This window comes from Caloenas nicobarica, chromosome 2 (assembly GCF_036013445.1).
Source record: "Caloenas nicobarica isolate bCalNic1 chromosome 2, bCalNic1.hap1, whole genome shotgun sequence".
NCBI classification, from domain to species: Eukaryota; Metazoa; Chordata; class Aves; order Columbiformes; family Columbidae; genus Caloenas; species Caloenas nicobarica.
The window spans coordinates 130,349,796-130,374,319 of NC_088246.1; the positions used below are offsets into that span (position 1 = coordinate 130,349,796).

The following is a 24,524-nucleotide window of genomic DNA, read 5'->3' on the forward strand; positions in this document are numbered from 1 at the left end:
ATTAATCCACTAAACCATGTACTTATTTATTTTTCTTTTATTCTATGCCCCTACAAGTGATGATAAAATGAGAGCAGTGAAGAGTCTGATGTTGAAGTAAATTAAGTTTAACTCTGTCCCCTGCCAGGTGGGAAGGTGGGGGAGGAGAGGGGCTGATGAGTGACAGCCTGGCATCAGAATAGTTACAAGGTGGGTTAATGTATATACCTACATGTAATGCTTCTGAATCCCACTGAAGCGCTGGCTGGGGAAGTGGTCTGCCCCAAAAAAAAAGCAGAGGTGGGCAACTGCACCATATTGGACTTTACATGTAGAATGGTTGAGGAAAGGCAGAGTTGTTGGTCTGGTCTTGTCAATGGCTGTGCTGACCCCACCACGGTGCTTGGGCTCTCGTGGGGCCACCTGGCTGTGGTGGGACTCAACCACCCTGCAGCTACAGCACCTCAGATTAAATGCTGGTAGGTTAAACTTCTGATGAGTTTCTAATGACTATAAAAGCTCCCTTTTGGCCTTTGGTGTTATAACTATTTATGAGGTTGACCTCTAATTACTCTCTCATGTAGAAATCTTTGAAAATATGTCTTTGAAAGCTTGACAAATACAGACCTACAGAGCCAGATCAATACCAATGTAGTAATGTTAGGAAGTAGAGCAGTTTCCACAAAAGAAGATGCTAAAATCTATTGCCAGCAAAACTGCTTTGAAGGACTTACTCCTTCAGTTGGGCACTGGCACCTCTTTCATATTACAGAAGGGTCTAGGAAATGTAAAGAAAAGTGCAAGGGATGCCAAATATCAATGCAATGTAAAGGCTGGAAAGGGTATGAACCAGTATCCCACTGGGGCCCAGCGGAACCACGGCTGTGGTCAGCAGTAGGACAAGAAGAGTGGCTGCCATCTGCCGTGGCTGTAAAGTCTTCTGTTCACCCTCCGTTCAGACTGGGCTGGGAAATAAATAGATGGTGTTGAGTAACTAGTTTGAAAGTCACGACATTTCTTGCAAAGAAGCTCCAGCAAATTCATTATCTTTTGCAACAGGAATACCATCCCAAGCAGTAATGAAACTGAGAGTGGATAGCTACTAGTTCTATATTCAGTTTACTTGAATATTCAGTGTTGCTTTATTTTTTCAAATTGACATTTTTAATAGACATTATACCATTTAATAGACATTATAGGCATGGGCATACCTACATGCACACAAATGCATATATATGTGCATATGCGTACATAGAAATACAAAACAAAGAGATGGTAATATTCTGTTAAGAATGGTGAATACTGTTGGAAGACACCTATACAGTGAAGAGGGGGAGGTTGTCAGTACAAACATAGAGTTATATAAAACAGAAGCAAATAGGAACTTCATAATCCAGAATACTTCATTTTAATTTTAAGTGACCTAGTATTACTTTATTATTATCATGCAAGTTTAATATTTTGTGTCATAAGTATTATGGAAATAAGTGGGTTTTTTCCTATGACAATGATTAAAAGCACAAACATGTATAAACATGATATACATAATCTTTGGCCATTGTTATACATTATACAGAACTGCCATTTTTTCTAACCTAATGAAACTGCTGAGTTCCAAAGGCATAGACTGAAGAAAAAGTAAAGATAAAATTTAAAGGATTTTATAATAATCTTGATTTCTATATTGCTGCTAGAAAAAGAAGTGATTCATCTACCAGACAGATTTAAGAAAAGTGTCACGGAACAAAAACTTCCATGGATTTTGGAGGAAGTTTTAAAAGCTAGCAGTCACTTTAGTTTTCTTTTTCTTCTGAATTTCCCCCAAATTAAATGATTTTCTCTTATTCAGAAGAACAACTGTTCTCCTTTAGCCCTCCCATAGAACCTTTTTGTCATAACAACATCCCAGCCAGAACAGCTCCCAGGAGACAAAATCAATCAAAGCCATAAAAGAATGTTTTTGTCATGCCAGGCTCTACTGCTCATGTCTTACAGTTACAAAACCGACAGCAACTAAACTGGGTTAGACAGACCATCTGAATAGATCTGGCCAGTTACCCAAACCAAAATCAACATAACTTTTTAATTTGAATATCATACAGTTTAAAAAATACATGGCACAGAGAAACAAGCTATGTTCACATGGTGATGATGGTGTCACAACAGCATAGAAACATAAAAGGAGCTTAAAAGCCCTAAATCCAGGTGCATCATTTCCCACACGGAGTGCAGCTCAGAGGGATTTTCTCTGTCTCCCTGCCAGCCTGCAGATCTGGCACCTGAACATTCTCCTTGATGGAAAGAACCCCCCAAAACCCAACCTACCTGAAGGGCTGCCTCTCCATCTCTCCTTTCTCAACCTCCCAAACATTAGGCTGAGCACACCCTTGGGAAGGGGTCAGCCAGGGACAGTTAAAGGACCCTGATGCTTGGACAAACAACCAAATGTCTCTTTCCCAGAAATTTTCTCTTTTGCTGACATGTTTTTTCATGCTGAATTTTGTTTTGGGTAGAGTAACTCTCTGTGGAACCCCTCTAGTTCTGAAACTAAGAGGAAAAGGCTTTGAAGAAAAGGCACGGGTTAAATAGAAGCCTGCTGTGACAGAGGGATATAGTAATATCCATGCAAGGTTTCACACCACCTTTGACCATACATAGGTCCATCGAAGTCAAGAGAAAACCTGATTTTGACTAGCAAAGGTCTGGATCCACCTTGTTACACTGACACCCAGCAGAGCTGTCTCAGCTCCCCTGGCTTCAGAGCGTGAAGCGTTCTTTGACTGCCAGCATGGGGAAGGCAGGTCTAGACACACCAGGAAAGCAAGATCCAAGCATTGCTGCCCTCCAGGGCAGGACCATCTCTCTTTCAGCATTGCATACAGCTTACAGAGGGGACATCCCCCACCCCACCAGTGCCCTTCAGCACTGCCATCTCCAGCACTTGCTGTTCATGTCTTGCCCATTCCCAGTAGCAGCAAGAGCAGGGTGCTAGCAGCCTGCCTTTCTGCTCACTGATGGGTGCATCGCTGGGAAACAGCCACACATCAGGCTGCAGGGGAAGGTTCAAGAAAATTAACGGATTCCCCTTTGGTTGTTTCCTTGGGGTTTTCACAGCCCTGGGAAAAAAAAAATCCATTTTTCATTAAAAGAGTCTGTTGGTGAAACTGATACTGCAGAAATACATGTTCCTGTGCGCTGCCTTCCTGCTCCGTAATGGCTCTTGCATTAGGGACTGGGGGCAGGGGTTGTGGGGGGTGCAGTTTTCCATTTACTTTGGTAAAGATTGCTATTGAATGAAACCTTTAATGGGGCGTTTGTGCTCCCACTCGGCTAAGAGCCCTGAGCTTGTGGCAGAGTAGTCTTTCCCTCCACCTTGACAGCTATTAGAGAATCAATACAGGTAATTCCTCAGGTGGTTGTCAGCACCCACCAGCCCTGGAGCTGCCCTGCCCACTGCAGTGGGGTCACCTGTGGGAAAGTGAGACTTCTCCAGGGAGCAGCCTGCCACCACATCCCCACCACCACTGCGCCGGGTCAGCACCCTCCAGACCACACAGAGCCTTGCAGCTCCGAAGGGAACATCACTGGCTTTGCTTGGATTAAAGCAAAGGGTGGACTCAAGCCTTTCTCTCTAGGGAGGGAGGACTCCACAGCTTGATTTCACTTCAGGAGTTATCTGTGAATTCCATTTTTGGCGAGTATAACCCAAGAATTCATCCTTTTGCCCTTCTTTGATAGACAGAGGACATTTTCTCTGCCACTGCATTTCTGTTAATCTCCAAGATATCTCCTACTGGCTCTGCTCGAGTCCCTGCAGTCAAAAGGGGAAATATTGCATTTTCTCCTTGCTATTTTGCACACTGATGATACCATATTTTGCAGGACTATGTGGCGTTCTCACACTAAGGCATGCAACAGTGGTCTCCACAATACTAAATTGCTGGGCTAGGCAGAGATTAGTCCTGTGAATTCAAACCTGGTTTGCCACTGCTGCAATACATCTAAACTGGGGCTTCCAGGACGGTCCCTACAGCAAGAGGTGCTGCAGAGTGACCGCCTGGGGATGGAGATGGAGTAAAGCTGCTTGGATCCTGCTGTAGGGCAGACAAAGGTTCTGTGATACTGTGCTCCAGTGCTCCCACATACCCCCCGTTGCTGACACCCAACCCCAGGCACCTTTGAGGGACGGGCTTTTCAGAAAAGGCATTCACTGTTGGAGACTCATCCTTTTTAAAGCTTGAGTCAAACACCATAAAAACACAGTTGCTGGTCCAAATGTAAATCTGGACATGTTTTACATGAGATCAAAAAAGAAGTAAAGCAGAGAGCAAAGCCCAAGTCGCCTGATACCCCTCGTGCGCCCAAGGCCCCGCACTATGTATTTTAAGGAGAGCCAGAAGGGAGAAGATGCAAGGGCACATGCGTGTGCATGAGTGAGGAGAGAAAAGGAAATTAAGGTGACAGTGACTGTGTCCATACGGGTGAACCAAACACCAGTGCTTGCTACAGAGGCATGCAGGAGACTGAGGACCCCAAGAAATGGCTTTCTGAAGGAGGGGACAGCCAGTCAAGGCTCCCCTGGTGAATGATCTCTCTTGTTTAATGGATAGTTTGGCTCTAATCAATATTTGTTCGTGGCATTATCTTCAATTTACTAAGCTCCTTGCTGCTTTTTGCCTTCCCTCGGTGGTTAACCACCTCCCTCTCCTCTGAGTCCCTCGGGGAGTGCAGGGACACAGTGGCTGGGGTGGCAGGGGGATGGGGACCAGGACTTTTAAGAGCAGGGAGATGCTGGAGGCAGCAGATGTCCGTGGCCAGGCCTTTTGTTCCCCGGCAATCGCCAGCCTGAGCTTTGGGATCACCTTTTTGTTTTTGTCTCGCCATTGTCATTCACCAAGGAGAGGCTTTTCAGGAGTTAGCCTCACACATGCTCATCTCTCTCCCCACCTCCCCACCAAAACAGCCAAGATTGCCCATCCTCTTGTTTCTGTTTAGATCACTTTCCATTTGACATTTAAAAAATCCTGACACGGTTAATGCAGAGCACTTAAAATTCACTAATGTCTTACAGGGTTGATTCATCCCAAAGACGTGACTTGCTGGTCCCCTTGACAGGACCATTTTTAATCCTACTTAGGAGAAAGAAGAGCCAGGGTGCATATGTTAGATACAGTTTCTGTAATCCTTTGCCTCAGGCAATGCAGTGAGAACGAGCCCCAGCCAGGGAAACCACACAACAGCCACTGCTTAAGCCAAACTGATTGAAAAACATGGGTACCTATTGCACGTGGTGTATTACTGTAGTCACTGTCATGGAAAATGCTGCTGCCATCCTGTATTTGACAATGGCAAGAAGAGAACAGGAGAGGTGGATCTAGTACAGAATGCAGAACCACAGCCTGGTCCCTTGGAGAGATCCAGGGATGTTCTGCTTTCTGCATCCCCAGCTCAGAAATGGCCAACAGGAACATCAAGTACTATGGTGTCTCCTCAGGAAGGACCTAGCAGCTGCGGATTCCCAGAGAAAGGATGGAGCCTTGGTCACAAATATTCCCCCTTCAATTGAATTTGCAGTGAAGCCTCCTATGTGTATGTGGCTTTCCGTGCCACATAGTCCTGGGCACCTGTCAGATGAAAAAGTGCAGTGTGTATACATGCTTTCCCCTTTCTTATCTGTGTGTATAAATACCTGAAACCCTGCTCTTTGCTGAGCTGACCGGAGCTGCTCATTCACTGACCTGCTGGCAGCATGACAACAGAAGGCACAAGTAAATATGCAAATCCCCAGGGAGGAAAACCTCAGTGGATGCAAACAGGGCACACTTACACTACAGGGGCATTCCCTAATCCAAAACTAAGATGTCCTAAATCCTGTCTGGCAAGGACAGCAAAATTCGCACTGACAATCGCTGCATTTTTCCTTGCAGAAGGATATGTGCTGCTGGCTGCCAGGGCAGCTCAGCCTGCCCTCCTGCTGCTTTATTTCTCCCCACCCTGCTGTGAAGTGTGCTGCTGCCCAAGTGCCACCCCCACTGCCCCCAGCCCCAGCACAGCTGGGACTCCCTATTCAGAAGGCAGAGGACAACGCTGTAGGGTAGTTAAATGCCTTTTTTAGTGCTCAATCCGGGTCCATCATCTTGCTTGCAAGTGGGAGTGAACTCAATCCAGAAGTGAATGGCCTCAGCTTCGATGAGCTATTGGGACACTTAATGCCCAATCCATCAAGACAGTGGGTGCCTTTGACTTCTAATGCAGTCAGCTGCTACCCAGCAGGACAAGCACAGAAATTCCCAGTAAGACAGTTCGACTCTGTAATGACTCACAAATGACACAGTAAACACCCTTCATCCATTTGATAGTGTCTCAAATACATAATTCCAATGTATCGGGCAGAAAACCACCTATAGCCCACTAGTGTACACTGCAACCTCAAATAATTTTCGTCCTTTCTATGAATCTCATTATAATAATATTAATAATTAACATCAAAATTTATATATACAGGTTTAATGTGCAAGACAACCAATAACTTCAATCACAAGTTCAAGCAAAACCCTTCACATACTCTTTTACAGACAACTCGTCACAATACTGTGGAAGAGTGCTAATATTTTAGTGCAAGATATTTAGGGGCTTCTCAAGCAAAAGAAAATGCACACAGCTAAAAGCACTACAGAAGACGCACCACTTAAGTACCATTCTATTCCCTAACCTGTACTTCAGCAGTTTGGAGACATAAGTACTGTGATAATTTTCTGCTCAGGAGTGAATTTTACCTGTTTAGAGCTCACCAGTTCAGCCTTCAATATGTACAAAATTCAGCCTGTTACATTAGAGGAATCTTTCGTATTAAAATAAGAAAAAAAATCAGAACAAAATGTGATCTTCATTCTAGCCAAAACCCTACATACATTATATATAATACTAATGGCTTGCTTATTTCAGATACTGTTTAGTGCTGGGCCTCAATATTTTACTTACAAGTAAGTGGTTTTATAAATATTTTTTTAATATTTTTACTATGAAAACAATGAGGACAGAGCAACTTAAGGTACAATAAACCACATAAAATTAGTGCAAATCAATATAGATATTTGCAGCTACAGTATTATCATGATATAATTAAACGTGCAGATAGTACTTTTTCTGGTTTTACTCTGTATTTGAATATTGTTAAGGTTAGCACAAAATAAAAACTTCTATTTTCAATACTTCTGTGCAAACTCCTTGTTAATCCCAGCTGATCTAGGATTTCAAGAGAACCTCATTGCATCCCAGGAACAAACTGTGTTAATCAACCAGCTCCGGCAAGGGCTCCTGGATGCCACCCACAGTCCCACTGACACAGGGAGCCCCCACTTAGTTGCATAGTTCCCCTCCCCATGGCACTGGCCACTCCCTGCTAAGAGGCTTCTGCACCAGTTACAGCACTCCTTATGCTCAGTGGTCCTTCATGAAGGACTTTTTGCTAAGTCTCCACTGAGCTGAGATTTCACATTTCCAGAGAATGCTGTTCATTAGGGCTTTCATGACTTTGAAAACAGTTTGCAAAAATCAGGGTCTAATCACCTAGGATTTTGCCCCGAAATTACTTTATCCATTATAATATGCAGTTGAAACCATTTTGATCTGGGCCTAGACAGGCTAAGATGTTATTCTGAGTCCTTCTCCAAGTCAGAGTGCAAAAGAAAAAAACCCAGAATTTTCAAGTAAAGGATCCCAGAGTACATCTTTTCACTCCTAGCTAAAGTAGTATCTCTTTCTATAGAAAAGAAACCCCAGCATTTTTATGAGAAAATACTTCCCTTTTGCTAAGAAGAAATAAACAGAAAACCTACACAAATCGCTCCTGACTTGTTTGCAGGGTCAGGGAGAAATGGAAGGTGAAACCTGCCAGTCCTCCCATGGAGGTTTAGGCATTCCCATAGGCTGGGAAGGCAATTTCACATGCAGAGCTTTAGAGGCTGAGAAGTCCTGGCATTGTTTATCCTACACCTCAAATCTTAAATCTAGGGTAGGAGAAGGTTCCCCCACTTCCTAAACAAAAGTATCACAGAGCTCTTTTTAAAACCTTTGTGCCTTGATAACTGATATATGGTAGAACACTAAAAGTATTCAGGAGGGACGCTACAGCAACCATCCTGCATAGAGCCAGCAGGAGGAAGCGAGGGAACCTCAGCTTTCATGTCAGGACTCACTGCAGTTTCCCACCTGGCCAGAAGTCCCAGTAGTGGCAAATTTCTAGACAAGAGATGGTTACAAGAGACAAGAGCCCAGTGGTGGCATCAGGCCTGCTCCTGGCCTGTGCCAGGACCACAGTGCAACACCTCTACAAGGCCACTTGACTGTTAGCAACCCCTTAAGACCTCACCGGTGCTTTGGAATATCTTCACATTTGGTTCTCTAAACTGTGAGAAGGCAGGGCTAAGCTCCACTGACTCTGCTAGCTGGCACAACAGGGTCACAGCTATCTTGTCTTCATACTGGCCCACTCCCCCTGGGCTAACCGGGGTCCAGCATTCTCTGGAAGAGTCAGTCTCACTGTCCTGGAGCTCCTCATGTCCCAGCAGCTGAATTAATTAAATGCCCCTATACTGGTCCATTAGTCGGTATCTCTGAGACAGTTCTCATTTAAATAGTGCATCATTAAAAGGCTTACACATTAAGGAGAAGTAGAGCCAATACCTGGTCATGCACCCAAACAAAACAAAACAGGTTAAATTGGAAATGCACTTGACAAAAATGTTCTTCACACAAGCTCTGGTATGGACTGCACCAGGCAGTCCATAGATGTGGTGCATTAGAGGCACAGAAACACTCCTCACAGTGATTTTTGTGCACAACAGGTTCATGGGAGGTGAAATTCCCTCCTGCCTGTGTTTTCCTTTTGTGGAAATTAGGGTATGGGAGGAGAGGAGGGGAAAGATGAGGTAGCACATGTTGGACTTCACCCCGGTGTGGTATCAGGGCACCTGGGCGAGATAAAACTCCTGTCCCCTGCACTCAGAAATATGTCCAGTCTCCAGAGATCGACCATTCCCAGAGTTGCTGCGAGGGTAAATCTCACCTCCTGTGGTGTGCACACAACCAAGCGCAAACACGTGCACATAAGCCAATACACACGAGTGAGTCCAGGACACGTCCATGGGGCTCTTGACTAATGAGCAGCATGAATCTTCAGGTGGAATTGGTAATCCTCCGGCTCGGGGAAGTGCTGGCCGCACACCGAGCAGGTGCAGCCCTTCTCCTTGCTGTGCGTGCGGCGCACGTGGCTGTCGTGGGCTGCGTGCGAGGCAAAGGCTTTGCCGCAATGCTTGCACTTGAAGGGCTTCTCCCCTGAGTGCTGGCGGATGTGAGTGCGCAGGATGCTGGATGCCGTGAATGCCTGAAAGGGCAGGGATCAGAAAGTGGGGAGAAGGAGTTGAAAGTAATTACTTTCACCCAGATAATCCCCAAGTTCAGCTAACCCAGACCCCGGCAGAAGCACTGTACCCTGGAAATAAGTCCTCAAATAGCTCAAATCCTCACATAATTGGAGAAAAAAACAAAAACAAAACCAAGAAAACAACTCCCAGCAAACCAGAAGTCAACAGCTATCGCTATACACATGTGGCTGAGTCCACAGAGTTAGAAAAAGCTGAGAGAAAGATTTCTAACCTGTGACACCAGTAAATATCTTCTACATGTCAAAGGATAAGAAGTCAATACTGGCCTAACTAGCTTTGCAGCTTGTTTATGTTTGGGAAACATAATGCAGGTTTTCCTTTCCATTTTTGATTTCAGAGTTAAACCCTTTCATGTTCACATACAGTGGCTTGGGATCCATCCATGCAATCTAGTATCCATCTTTTGGGGTTTCATTTTTATCAGTCCATCGTATTCTGCTCTTCCTTCAGCCAGACTTTCCAGCCTGTTTCCCTCCACACACACACACCTGAGCAGTAAAATGTACACAATCATGCTATGCTTTGTCTCCCTCATAAAGACTCCTCCTGCATCTGGGGAGAAAACCCTCTCACCAGGAGGAGCAGGAATCTTGCAAAGTTTCCTGTGTTTTCCCCATTCTTTCTTTTCCGAAGACACTTTCAGGCCCTTGACTATTTGCAGACCACACAAAATAAATCCTCTTTAGTACTGTTGTATTGCTGAACCATCACAAGTAATTTTTCACTATTGCAAGCACAAACAGCTCTGAGATTCCTACAGGAGAGTCCCTGGTGGGGTATATCAAGAGGGCCAGAATGGTGATCTTGGCCCAACACTTTTCCTTTAATCTCATGGTGTCACCAAGATGATAGTGAGCAAAGGAGCAGGGAAAGCAAAGCTGCCACGGACCATAGCCATGGTTAGAGGTAGAAGAGGCAAAGAGTAATCATGAGTCATAACTGCATAGGAAGAGCAGGTGAAGATGATTTAAAACAGCGCCTGGTTTCCCAGCTGCAGAAATGATGGTTATGTCCCAGGATAGCTGCATCCTGCAGTCTAAGGACTGATGGTTTTATCTGCTCCAATCTGCAGCAGTCCTACCAGAATGACCGGGGGCTGGTCAAGGGTGCCATGCATCCTAGAGATCTGTTCACAGAGCAACCTGTGAAGCTCTGTCATCTCTTCCTTCAACTGGAAGGTTAAAGGATGGCATTTCATCCTAAACACTGCCTACAAGTGTTTGGGATATCTGAGAGAGAAAAAGAAAATAATAGCTGAAACGAGCTACTTCTAAGCTTTTTTACTACAGGGCACTCAGCTCTGTGTTAGTCCAGCCAGCCATAAGTAAAACATCTCTCTTCAAAATCAGGAGCACCTTAGTACATGCTGACGGTGCTTCTGCATTAGATGGACACTCTATAGCACCTGGAGCCCTACTGATATTCATCCAACAGCAGCCTGCACATCCACCCTTTGTCTGCTGGGAGAGCTGTTGTTGCTCTCACAGGGAGAGCTCACCTGAATCATCCCTCCTGTGAAGAGCAGTTACAGCTGAGCACATTTTTCATCAGTGCTGTATAGCTTTATTTATGTTCTTTTTCAAATGCAACCTCCGTGCCCAGTTGCACATCAATGGCCCTGTTACTTCAAGGTAAGCACACGCAAAATCATAACTTGCAGGTTCAGCTTATGGGCCAAATCTATTCACCACACTCCAGAAGCAGTGTCAGGAAGATCAAAATCTAAGTATCTGACTAAAAAGCGGAATACTTGATGTAGCTGAGCGGCTTGGATGGTATTTGAAATGCTCTCAAGCTTTCCTAGACCTTATGCCTGCAACAGCTCTCCAAGCTGGAATGGAACACAAATTCCACATCAGATGGAGAACAGAAGTAGAGTCCAGACCCTGTTTGCCCTGTCACTTCAACACACGACCGCACCCAGAATAGATACTCATCTGGATATTCACTTAAACAGTAGATATTTTCTTCAAATAAAATAGAGCCACCCTCCCCGGGTGCAGTGTGATGCTGGGCACAGCAGAGGACAGACAGAGGGATGAGTTGGGGCGCAGGCGTGAGCTGGGGCTTTGCCTCACCTTGTTGCAGTAGACACATTTGTAGGGGCGTTCCCCAGAGTGAACCCTCATGTGTTTGTTCAGGCTGGAGGACTGAGAAAAGCTCTTCCCACATACTGAGCACTGAGGAAAAAAAATGGGGGGAAATCAAGTTAAAAAGAAGCACAAAACAGCATAGCTAAAAAACCCCTACATATGTGGCTAATGCATGCATGTGTTTTCCTGTATACACATATTCATGTATTTATGTATATACAAGCATGGTAGTAATTCAAGCACTAACAATTTGAAATGCAGTCAGAATTCTAATCTGGTTTAAAAAACATATTTTTTTTAAAAAAAGGTAAATAATGCAAAATTTCAAAGCTTTTTTGTGTTCATGGTTAAAAATCTTTCATTAAGGCTTTTTAAAGCATCCTAGTTCAGAACATTAATAGAAAATATTTACTTTCAGTAATCAAAACCTGAACATTAATTTAAAACCATTTTTTTCTTAAAAATGCAAATGAAGCACTAGTTGTTATTCAGAATTTTTCTTCAACAAATAAGAAAAACTTCCTAAAATAATATTTAAAGGAACCTTTTAAAATAGTAACCATTTTTTAGAAACGGTAAATCAGTCACAAGCGGCATCCTGCGACCCAAGGACCTGCAATGGTATGTGCTCTGCAGGCAGCAGGAACTGGACAAAATGCAGTTCAGAGGGGGCTGAAGTCATTTGAGAGACTTATACTGATTTAGTGCAATTTGTATGAGCCCCAACATAATTTTCCCTGTAAAAAAAATTTGAAAGAAGTTGTTCATAAGTTCAACACAAATTAGGCTGTGACCAGTCTTGAAAAAAGGTCTTTGTTTTTTTGTTTTGTTTTGTTCTTGTTTGTTTGTTTGTTTCTGACACATTTTCCATCTTTGCTTTTTGAGTTGAACTGTTCTCACATAAATGCAATATTCCTGCTGTTCTAAAGTATTACTTTTGTATGCATTTCAAAAGAAATGCTCTAGGAAAGGAAAGAAAGGAAAGAAAAAGCAGAAGGTGATGATAATGATGATAATGATAAGTAATGCCTCATATTTAATAGAATATTTTTCATCCATAACTAAATCAATGTAATATTCTGACATTGTAATATTGCTGATTTAGTTATGTAAGGTTTTCCTGAAAAATTCACATCTGGAGGATTTTTCGGGACTGATTTAACTGCCATACACTGGAACTTGCCCCTTCCAAAACCTTTAGGAAAGGGCTGATTTTCCACTCCTAGTGCTCCTGGAGAAAAGTGGCACTACAGAGAGGTATTTGGAGATGAGGCAAGATCCCAGCAAGGATTTGCTTCCATCAGTTGAAAATCTGCTCCATGTTGAATGTAAAACTTTTAACCCTTGTTGTATGTCCAACACAGATGTCTGTGCGTTCTCAGACTGAAGAGCGGGGGAGTGAGGGACATCAGACATCGTCTCTCCTGATCACAGACAAGTGGAACAGCTTTAAACAAATCTAGTCCCACCCTGTGTAAGGAAAGTAGCAAAACCCACATGCAAACATCCAAAAAAGCCTAAGGGAAATATTGTTTCTTTTCAAACCCTCGCTGAGACTGTGGGGTTTATTTTCCCAATATAAATCTATTAAATTTCTTCAACTAAGCTCTGCTGCACAAGACAAACTCTTCCTATGCAGGCAGAGCAGTCCAACCAGGGAACTGCAGGAGGAACACCAACATCTTACCTCAGCCAAAAGACTCCTTAAATTATCCTCCCTAGAAGAGCCAATAACCGCGAAGAGACCCAGGAGCAGGCTCACCTTGTGGGGTCTGTGCTTTTCATGAACGTGGAGAATATGGATCCTCAGCCTGTCTCTTTTTTCAAAGGATCGGTTACAAAGGTGACAAGGAAATTTGCGGTCCCCCTGGTCCACGCAGCGAGTGTACTTGAGGTGCTTGTCTCGGTAGTACTTGTAGGCAAAAACCTTGCCGCAGCGCTCACACTTAAAGCTCTCCCCGGCTTCTGTACAGCAGAAGGGAAAGTGCCACCTCCCGTTACACCACAGCAAAAGGGGCTCGTTTCAGATCTGCCTCCTAGTCAGACCTGGTACCCGATGGAGAATTTTAGGTCTCCGGGAAGGTAATAATGGTAAATGGATTCTGGCAATATTAACAAAATACATGTCAAATCTCTTAAGCATACACACTGCTCCACTTGCCTTTCTAACAGAGACAGTCAACCCAGAGTCCACAAACTGATAAAATTATTGTTTTTAACTACTGACTTCACCAAAGACAGGATTTCATCTTTGTATCGCCATACAGAGCGAGCGAATGTGAAAAAAACCAGTAGAGTCCCACATAAAAGCATCTGCCCACAAGGAAACATTGCCAGGTATTTATTATCAATATTGTCCGTAAATTTTACCTCCCATACCTCCCCTCTCTCCCCTAAAAATTGCGCATGTTTTCTATCGTTTTCACAACACTGCAAAACAAAAACACATTTATTTGGTTTTCTTTTGTATTTCGAACTGTTCTTAACGGCTGAATTTGGGAACACAGGACATTTTTCAAACGTTTACACACCCTTTTCTGCCTTTAATAACAGTGACTTTGACTTAAGCCTTTAAATAAAATGAACAATTCGCCAGCTATCTGAACCAGGCACCTCAAGACAACAACTACAAAAATTTCCGTGCCAATTTGCCAAACGCTTCTCTCTCTTACTGCTGCACCCAGTCCACCGATCCCTCAACCTCTCCAGCTTTCCCTGCATTGCCACGAATCTGTTTTCTTCATATGTAAGCTTTGCTTATAAGAAGATCATCCTTTCTGCACATTATAAGCAGAATTACTCGCGGCGTAAGTGCATTTGGCATTTCTTCTGCAACCAATATCAGCATTATCGAATCAAAACGACTTCAGCGTGCCCCATTTACTCAGAGTGTTAATTGCAGGAAAAATATAATCAAGTCAAGAGGACAAAACAGGACCAAAACAAGGAATTCCCCCCGAAAGTCCCTCCCCTTCCAAAACGGGCCCCACTTGGAAGAACGGTGCCGCGGAGCCGACGCAAGTTCAGCCCAGCACCGCCAGATGTTTTACAATCGTCAGCTGAACCCTTTGAATTCGCCGAGGAAAGGCGAGCTGGGAGCAAGCTGCCGGGGTGGAAAGGGGTGCAAGGGGTGCCTCTTGCTCAGAGCTGGCAGCAGCCCTCGCTGCAATCCCCGGGCTCCCCGGTGCCGAGGGGAAGTTGCTGCTTTGGAGTGCGGGAGGCTGCGAGGGGAGGGCGAGGGTCGGCTCCCCATATGGGAGGGAAGACAGACCCCCGGGAGCAGGGCTGTGGGGCCACCGCCACCCTAGAGCGTCCCCGCGGGCAGCGCCAGTCACCCTGCCACCGGCTCACAGCAGGGAGTGGGAAGCGTTCAAAGTAAAATACAGCCGGAAAAAAGGTGATACCCGAGTTCTTTTACCTCCCTTAACGCGAATCTAATCCCGGCCAGACACGGGTCCATTGGAAGAAGGGGCAGTGGCCCTCGAGGGGTCTCCGGCAGGCTCACCTTCGGGGTGCTGCGGGGCTCTCTTCCCCTCCGGTATGCCCTTCAGGCTGATGGGGATGCCCAGGAACTGCACATAGCAATCGCCGTACCACACCAGCAGCTCTTGCTTCGGCAAGATTTCCTTGCAGCTCTCGTAGAAAATCTGCCCCTGACACTGGATAGCCGTCAGATTCTGCTCCTCGGGGAACCTGGCACAGTTCACCAGGGACATCCAGTTGCCAGAGGCGCCCTTGCCGTCGATGAAGTGGCTTAAGCGCCCGTATTCAAAGATCTGGAAGGCATCCAGAACCGGATCAGGTTTGACCGATCCTTCCCGCGCACGTCCCCTTTGCACAAACCCCACCACCCACATCTGGCCGAGCCCCTCTTGCAGGCTACGGGAGAGGGGCAGCCGAAAGCCTCTGCTCGGCCCCGTTAAGGGGTGCAGAGGGAGCCCGCCGGTGCCTTCACTACCTCCCACATCAACGAGTTGTCGTCGTAAGTCTTGATCTCGCTGGTGTTGACCACTTTGCCTTGGAAAGGGCCGAAGCGGACTCCTTTGGGAATGGGGTCCGTGCAGAAGACTCCGAGCTGAGACACGTCCCCGTACACCACCCGCAGCACCGAGAGCCCTGCAGGGGACAGGGCGGGCTGAGCGCGGCTCGGCCGCGGCTGGGCGCGGCGGGGGGCGCAGGCAGCGCCGGGCCCCTACCTTCGGGCAGCTGCAGCGAGTCCCGGTCGAGCAGCGGGGCAGAGGAAGAGTCCGCAGCACCTGCAGAAGAGGGACCACTTCTTCAGCCCGGCGCCGTGCAGGTGCAGGGCAGAGGGACTGGGTCCTGCCGCCCCCGACACTGGCCACAGCCGGACTACCCCCCAGGATCTTCCCCGATGTGGGCTCATAACGCGAGAAAGACGCTGGGAAGGAAAGCCCGACGTGCCCCTGGCGGCGCCCGGTGAGCCTGGCCGCCGCGGGACCGCCTGCATCCCTTTGAGGACCGTCCCCAGACCCCACCGCACACCCGGCCGCAAGGAGCGACCTTCCGCTCGGTGTCACCCCGTGCCCCTCTCGCCGCTGGCAGCCGCTTGCGCACACGCCGGAGATCCCCTTACCCGGGCTGGCGGGGGTCACCCGTAGCCCTGAGATGGCATGCAGGGTCCCGGCCACCTGGCTGCTCCGGAGCGCCCCGTACAGCACCGCGTTGAGCTCCTCCTCGGTGAAGTGGTACCTGTAGCTCTGCCCCACCGGCCCGCCGGCCCCCGGGCTGCCGGCAGCCCTGCGCGGCGGGCTCGGGTAGGGCGGCGGGCAAGAGCCCGGGGCCCCCGCCTCCAGGGGTGAGCCCTCCTTGGGGGGAAAGGGGGCCGGCGGCTTGGCATATAGGGGTAGGGGGCGGCCGGGGAAGGGGTCGGCGGGTAAGGGGGGCGGCTGGCTCAGGAAAGCGGGGACCCTGCTGAAGCTGAAGGGGGGCAGAGACGGGGAGGCGGGGACCAGCCCGCCCAGGGATTTCAGGGGCTGGAAGAAGTCGGGGGCCGTCTCGAAGTACTGGGCGGGAGGGAGGAAAGGGGAGTAGTAGGCAGCGAGGCTGGCGGGGCTCATCCCGAGCACGTCTCCGCCGTCTCCGGGGACCGACTCGCCGGCCAGGGACAGAGCCATGCCGGGCCGGGAAGGGAAGGAGGTGCCGGGAAGTGGAGGGGCGGCCACCTGGGTGCCGCCGGCGCGGGGTCTCGCTGCAGGGCGGGATGGAGGCGCGGGAGCCGCCGCTCACTGCCCTCCGCCGCCCGGCGCCGTCGGGGCTAGCGGGCCAGCCCCCGCCGGCCCCCCGCGGCTATATGCGCCCGGGGAGGGCAGGGAGGGAGGCCGGGCGGAGGCGGCTCGCCCCAGGGATCGCGCGGCTCCGGGGGCGGGCGAGGGGGGCTGCCTCGACGGGCACCCCTACCCTGGGGCGGAGCCGCGGCTACTCCTGCAGGGGCCGGGCCGCCCCTCTCCACGTCGAGGCTGGCGGTGTCGGGGGGGAGGGGGAGGCCTAAGCCTCCCAGACCCACCTACCCCGCTGCCGCCTCTGCCCTTCGCCTCTCTAAGGCGCGCCCGACGGGCCGGACCGCAGCCCGGGTGGGCTCTGCCTCTTCCCCGAACAGGAGGCCGGGGTGCGGGAGCGATGCTCCCCACGGATGAGCACCTACTGCAGTGGGTGAGCACCCTGACTGCGTGCCTCCGTGCTCCCCAGCACGACCCACAGCCCCTGCAAAGTGCCTCGGGGGTTGCAGGTGTGCATTTTGGATGTGGAAAATCTAAAAACACCCCAGACACTCTGATGACTTGAACACACAGCAGCATGCTGTCAGCCGCTGTTGTTTCACGGGCATCGCTGAGGTGATTTTGCTTTAGGTTGGGGTTGCCTGTTGGGTGCCTGGCAGGAAACTGAGCTCCTGCTGGGATTTCACGGGCTCCATGACCAGGCCTGTGCCAGGACCAGCCCAAAATGGGACCAGGGGAAGACAGCTGGCCCTTGCCCCTTGCAGAAGTCACGGGTGATTCCCTTCTGCAAGGTTTAATCCTGTTTTTTGTAGACTTTCTCCTTCTAATATCCTCTCCTCCCTGGTGGATACATGCTGCAATTGCCACCAAAAAGGAACCTGAAAGGGGCTGCAGGATCCCAGGGGCCCAGGTATGCACCTTGCCATTGCAGGATATCATCCCTGCTCGTGCAGGGAGATGGAGAAATCTTAAGTCCAAGACAAAACCCTATGGCAGGCAGAGCATGAGCAGGATAGATTACTGCAGAGCCCTCCCTTGAGTGGGTGACACTGTGCATTCAGGTGTGGAGGGAGAGGATGGAGTGAGAGAGCCTGGGGGCTTGCACCCCTGGGTCTCTCGCAGAGCAAGGCAGCATAGGGCTTCCTGGGGCACAGCACAGCATGAGCCAGACTGCACACAGACATAGCTGGAGTGGGGAACAAACACGGCCAGGTCTGACTCCTGGAGGTTTAGATGCCATTTGAGTGGTTATGGTGTGCTAAAAAAAATTCATTACCGTAGCTCCATGTGATCTGTTGCAAAGTATTGCCTTCATCCCAAAGAAGGGATGTATCAGGAATCACTCTAAGCAGTCTCAGACAGAGGGACTGTGGCTCCAGACACAATCGCCGACCGCACTTGACCTAAGGTGAAGTCCTCCTTCAGTCCTTATTTCTTACCTGGCCTGAGTGAAGTGCTCTGAAACAGAGAGTTTGAGAAAGAATTGCCAGTGGCCTGAGGGAATGACGGTATTCAGAGCACAGGACCTCAGGCACTGTAATTCCTCCCTACCAAAAGCTTTTATTTGGAACTTCCCCTTATTTTTTTCACTCAGGACATAAACAATAAGACAGCAAACACAAATCACTCCGAAGGGAGACCCAGAACTGATCCAGGCTCTCCCACCTCCCAAGACTCCTTCCATACTTAGCCCAGCACAGCTTTGTCCCCAAACTTGAGTTTGAACATTTACTTACTTTGTATTAAATGTATTGGGCTAATTCCCCTGCCTACAACCTCATTGTCCATCCTAGCCTCCATTTGCAATACAAAAGTACTGAATACACCAGAGGCAGCCAATATGCACAGGAGGCTTAGGGAGAAGGTAGGAATGCAGCCTTCTGAAACTTGCTGGAGAGAGTCCCTTAGCTTAAATAGCCTGATCTTTTTTTTATTATAACTTTTTTTTTTTTTTTTTAAACTTTCTCAGAGTTGTTCCAAAACTCTGTTATTTGTAAGACAGAACTGATGCTGCTGCATTGCTTTAGGAAACAGTTTCAGGCAGGCAGCTTAACATGGTTTTATTGATGCAGCATCAGTAGCTTAAAAGTAGTACCAGAATTAATCAGATTTACAGGAATAAGCCTTGAAGCCTCAATTGTACAGAAAAGTTTGACTTATTCCTAGAAAGTAAGTGTTGTCAGATAACCTGGAATCTTCTGGCTACCCTGTGCCCAGGTATCACAGCACAGGAAAATGGGCTTGTGGAAGAGACATGTTCACACAGGAGATTTTGGAAAAATGAAGAGAAACAAAATGTGAGATTTTAAAATTCTCATCATTAGTTAAATTGTAAACATGCCCAGAATAAAAATATATTTTTTTCTAGAAGCCCAATGACACACAGCCCAGGAGAAGAAAAGGGCTTTGAGGAACCATTGTCGTTATGTTGCAGATAATCTTTAGAGGCTTTCATCCCCTCAGAGGTTAGAGGCATTTATTACATTAAAAAAATCCCGACCTCGAGGAGAGATGTTGAGGGGAGCAGAAGGGCAGAAGGGCAGGATGCTCCGGCCCTTTACTGGGAATGACTGGAAATTCGGCCGCCAAAACAAGCTGGGTGTTGGTTTTGCTCACCATGGCACGTCGGGGAGCAGCTCCATAAAAATAAACCCACTTTTGACGTGCTTTTGACGTGCTGATGTGTGTTTTCAGCCTGGCCAGGGAAATAGCTTGCCTCTGCTGCCTGGGAAAAAGGAGGGAAAACAGAAACACTGATTCACTTGGAGAGGAAATCTCCGTCTCACACACACTCGGTTCAGCTGGGCACCCCTTAGTGTGGAGCAACCCTGCTGTGAAATGAAAATTGACTCTGAAATTATGGCTACAGAAAGAAGAGGCTTAAAACGAGCCCTGGGGACTCTGTCACTGCCCAGCAGCCCCTGGCTGCCAGACCAGGAGCGGCTCCTAGTATTTGGCACCTTGCTCAGTGGCACCTTACAGATGTTCCCCAGGCCAGAGCCACCCACCCAGAGCACAGGGCTCTTGACAGCCTCTTGCCATCATCTCCCCATCAGAGCAGGGAGCCATGACCAGCAGCAATGTTCATGTGCTTACAGCATTTGGCTTTTTGTCTGCTGAAGTACTGCTCTCCTTTTCCTTTGGGATTTTGTTATGATTTTATGGCTTGTTATAAAGTAATCAGCAGTCTATCAGCTTCTCTCCCTCACTGAAGGGTTGTAGAGGGTATTCCTTCTCCACAGGGATGTGGGGATGCACATTCAAGACAAGCAGGGAGGGACACTCCTGCAGGTCACTTGCATAGCATTCAGTCACCTAAGTGGCCTCAGATGTCATCTCCTTGGATCAATCCAGATTTTTTGATTCAAAAAATTGCATCCCAAGCCCTCCCATCTGCCTCTCAGTTTGGACACAAAGTCTTCATCATCACTCTTACTCCCACTCTACATCGGCCTTACTCCAGACTTAAAGTGCTCTGCCTCCTACACCTTCCCAAACACACAGGTTACACCTACGAGCAGTCCTCTGATCCTCTGAAGACTGTAGTGCCACAGCAGACCCTGATGTCCAGCTTCCCACCTGTGGGCTCCCTGTGCCCCAGCACTTGCACTGACAAGCACAGACGTGGGAATCCCAGTCACAGCACCAGATGCTGTCGTGGAAATAATCCAAGTTACAATTTAAATCAGGTCAGAGCAGAAGCAGTTTATTGCTATGGCTATAGGAGAGGACAGGGAGCAGCAGAGTTAACAGCCTCTGCTGAGGTGGACTACTAAATAAAGGGAAATCACGCATTAAAGTGCGTCAACTTTCCTTTTCCAGTATTAGCCATATCTTTAGACATAGCAGCATTTTAATGATGTCATCATTAGCTCAGTGACCTCACTAAAGCAATCCATTGCTTTCATTCTATTCCAAATAGATTGAGAATAGACAAATAACTTAAGAATATATATGCATGCAAGAATAAGTTGTAGCGAGCTAATCTAAAATTTGGAGCAAACAAATCCTGTTATACAGTCGTAATCCTCCTGCTTTGCTGGGGTGGGCCACTGAGTGGGCACATGAACAAGAGCAGGAATATTTGTTGTTGTTCTTCTTCTTCTTGTCTCTCAAAGCCTCTTGCCCTGCAGTTTGCAGGGAGCTTGGTAAGTTACTCTGGCCAGGTTCACTGTGGGTCGTTCCAGCCTCCTGAGTAGCTGTAGTACAATTCACGTGAAGTGATGAAGTGAACTATAGCCTGAAACCGGGGTGGGAGAGACATTTTTAGAGCAATAGGTGAGTTTCTCCACCTCTCCTGCACTATCTTCTCAGGAACATCTCCTAGGGACAAATCCCTGGGCGCATCAGAGGAGCTGGAGCAACTCCACCTCCTCGGCAGCTGTATGCGGCTGGGGGTTGTCTCAGTTTTTCCACCTTCTTCGTCCTTAAATACCTCAGTGAGTGGTGGCTGAGTAGTTTATTTAGAGTGTATTCAGTATGAACTGAAATATTTAAAGCAAAGTTCCTGCAGCTCTGGTGAATGAGCCTGACCCTTGACTCTCCAGAGGGTCTAAATGTTATCTCAGCCCTGCACAGACCCCCCTTCACCAGTGAGTGCTGCTGCTCAGTGATGTGGGGGGAACACTGTGTTGGATGGCATTGAAACTGTCACCTGGCCTGTCGCCTGTGCCCAAAATGCTGTTCTTAAAGCTAGAATCTTTTAATGATCCCCAGAAGGGTTCACGCTCCTCAGGGGAGGAGGAAGTAAAAAAACATATATCCCATTGGACCAGGGAGTTATCCAGGCATCCTTAGACACATGGACCTCTTGTGCCGCTGACAGTCATACTAGTTGACCCTGGGTTGTCCTGCCCAACCACCTCTTGTGCACAAACAGAATGGTATGCATTTGTCTAATGACAGGAGCCACAGGAGATTCACATTTTCTCTAGGTACATTATTTGCAGAGTTAGATGACATTTTTCCACCATAATTCACCAATTTCCTCTGTACTACTCGGTTCTACTACTCGGCTTTATCAGGTTCAAATCTCTGTAAGCTGAGGCTGTTCCTTTGAAACTGTGCATTTCCTTTTCTACCCAATTTTCCCCAACTTTGAAAATTCAAATTGTAGAGAGCTCAGCCTTAGCCTGATTCTCTCAGTTTCCCTTCTCCTTTATAGCAAACACCGTTTATCTAGTTCATGGTTGGAAGTGATCTGTTACTTACAGGAGGAGGTCTTGTTCATACTCTGGCAAACCTCTTGTTTCATCCTCCACACTACAAATTTGGATCACTAGGCCTTCAGCTTCAGCCATTTACAACTCTTCTTGTTCTTCTATAAACATCTATTTTCCAATCCACTTGTTCCAATTAACCTGAGGATTGACTATAATAACACTGGTCCTGTTTGGGTGCCCTCATAATGCTCTAGAAGTTGGCTTACAAATGTAACACTAAAGGCATATTAACAACAGATTGGTGTGCCATCACATGAGGATTATATACATTTAATCCCAGGAATACTCACAGCTCATCCAGATCCTGCTGGCTACAAAACAACTAAGGGATGTGAGAAGCAGCAGCCTCCTCCAGCAGCCCCAGCCCAGGACTCTCCTGCCCGGCTGCTGGAGCTCAGCCCCCAGGGACCTGGGGTCCCTGCCCAGGCTGGGGGATGTGGAAGCCTCTTTCCTGTTTGCAGGTTCACCCGGTAGCAAAGCTGAGCACAAATCCCAGAGACACACAGACACAGGACACCCACAAAGGACACTGACACTGCTGGGCTTTTGGAGAGGACAGTGTGTGCACAAAACGAGCTGGAGCTGCTTTTGGCGGCAGTGGAGCTTCCTCTGACTGGGTCCCATTTTCACTCTTTTGGGGAAAACAAAGTCAAGTCAGAGGGAGCCTGTGTTGTCTGGCTCCTCAGTCACGGAGTGCAAAGCTGAGATCTACCTGTGGCAAAGGGATAGGAGAAGAGGTTCAAGCATCCCCAAGAAGACTTAATCCCCTCAAAACAATCACCTCTATGTTTTTCACCCCCAAGGCAACAATCCAGAACCAGAGACTAAAGAGAAGGAAACAAGACATGTGAGGGGTTCTCTCCAGGTGACAACATCTAGCATGACCCTACCATGCTGGCCAAGGTCATGAGCATTGGTACCAAAGGCAGCTCAGATTTGAACCAGAGACAGGGAAGGGCTAATGGGGCTGGTCACACCACCTGAGTCTTTAACTGCTTGGGCAATTTCTATTGCAGCTGAGAGATGTCCCAAGAGTCTGTCCCTAAGTGACACAGCCCTCAACACCCAGCTCTCAAGCACCACCATTCATACAGGTTCACTCACACTGTAATTCCAACCTGGACATTTCCTGACCTACCTCTCCTAAGGACTTGATCAATTTGTGATCTTTCTTCCCTCTTTTAGCTGGCTAAAGAGTGGAAACTTTTAGTGAATGACCTGCATTAAAATCTGGGATTGAGCCATCCTCACATGTCACAGGAGCCCACCGATGACCCTCGGCCGAAGTCCCAGCAGGGATTTTCAAACAGCACCAGGGATTTGGCAGGGAGCAGCTGATGGTCCTCCCAGCGAAGCAGGACGTGTGAATCCTAGTCACGGCAGCAGATGCTGTTGTGGAAATAACCCTAATTGCGATCTAGATCAGGTCAGAGCAGAAGCGGTTTATTGCTGTGGCTCTAGGGGAGGACAGGGAGCAGCAGAGCGACACCCTCTGCTGATGTGGACTGTGTCCCTGTAGAGACAGCATACATGCACCTAGAAACACCGTAGCACAGACAGGTACAAGGACACAAGTTGCATGTACCTGTTACGCGCCCAAGGCCACAGAACCACCCAAGGCTGCTCTGGGTTCTGCTTTCTTCAGCATGAGAATTAATTTATCATGAAGGCTTCACCACAATTTTTCTTTCAAGAGACAGGGAGAATTTGGTCAAGAGGCTCACTCAGGCTGTGCTTACCATCGCTACTTCCACGATTCGGAGCCCGAGAGGCCGAGGGCAGATCCCCAAAGCTGATCTCTTCCCTTACCATAGCCTGACCCCAAGCACAGCGTGACATGCAGCCCTCCTCCCATACTGGGCACAACACACGGAGAACTGGGATACACAGGGAGCAACAAAGCTGGGGAATAATTCAAAGCCCTGTGACTGGTCTCTGTCAACAAAGCCTGATCCGGAAAGCTAAAGGCAGCACTTTTCTTTCCTAAAGTCAGTTACATCAGAGGTCATAGTTAGCTCATCATATTTACGTTGACATGAGGAGTCTTAGCTAAACCAGTTGTCAATAATTTTAATTTTTAATATTAATAAATAATAAAGAGATAATTGTGCCTCAATGCAAAGTTCCAATAGGAAACATTTTTCCTTATACTATACCCAGATGTTTTCTCTACTTGTTTCTGAACTTGCATTGGGAAGAAACATTCTCCCTTCCTTGCCTTCCTTAATGGGGCAGTATTTTCCTTATATCCAAGGATCACCACCATTCTGCTGAAGGCAAGCGAACTGCAGGAGAAGCCTTGTTGTTTTGCTAGGAATGGTGAAAGGGTAAGAGTATTTGGAAGTCTTAAATAAATCCTCTTTGGAGTACTCTTCTAAAATTTTGAACATAAATAGTTTTTCTCCCTCATTCTTTTCCCAGAGGGAGCAGCAGATGATTCTGATAAACATACACTGTGGTAGCTGCTTTTATGTTTGCGTGTTTGTTTTATATTGACCAGTCGAACATTTCAAAGTGTTTTAAATGAAAACATTTGGCACAGCAAGG

At 47.6% G+C, this 24,524-nt stretch overlaps 1 protein-coding gene across 1 annotated transcript; it reads right to left on the minus strand.

Annotated features, from left to right (window-relative positions):
• Positions 1-9,136: 9,136 nt before the first annotated feature.
• Positions 9,137-16,653, minus strand: PRDM14 (PR/SET domain 14). Its single transcript, XM_065629955.1, has 7 exons — positions 16,113-16,653; positions 15,715-15,774; positions 15,477-15,634; positions 15,024-15,294; positions 13,281-13,483; positions 11,504-11,605; positions 9,137-9,364 (listed from the first exon to the last, which is right to left on the minus strand). The coding sequence occupies exons 1-7, from the start codon at positions 16,651-16,653 to the stop codon at positions 9,137-9,139; spliced, it is 1,563 nt and encodes a 520-aa protein (XP_065486027.1).
• Between the last annotated feature and the right edge of the window lie 7,871 nt (positions 16,654-24,524).

What these genes read in the sequence shown, in the direction of transcription:
- PRDM14 (XM_065629955.1), bottom strand. Translation starts at nt 16,653, where the DNA reads ATGGCTCTGTCCCTGGCCGGCGAGTCGGTCCCCGGAGACGGCGGAGAC. An exon ending in CTCGCTGCAGCTGCCCGAAG is followed by an intron (nt 15,635 to 15,714) that starts GTAGGGGCCCGG and finishes TGTCCCCTGCAG; the next exon opens with GGCTCTCGGTGCTGCGGGTG. An exon ending in AATGTGTCTACTGCAACAAG is followed by an intron (nt 9,365 to 11,503) that starts GTGAGGCAAAGC and finishes CTGCCCTTTCAG; the next exon opens with GCATTCACGGCATCCAGCAT.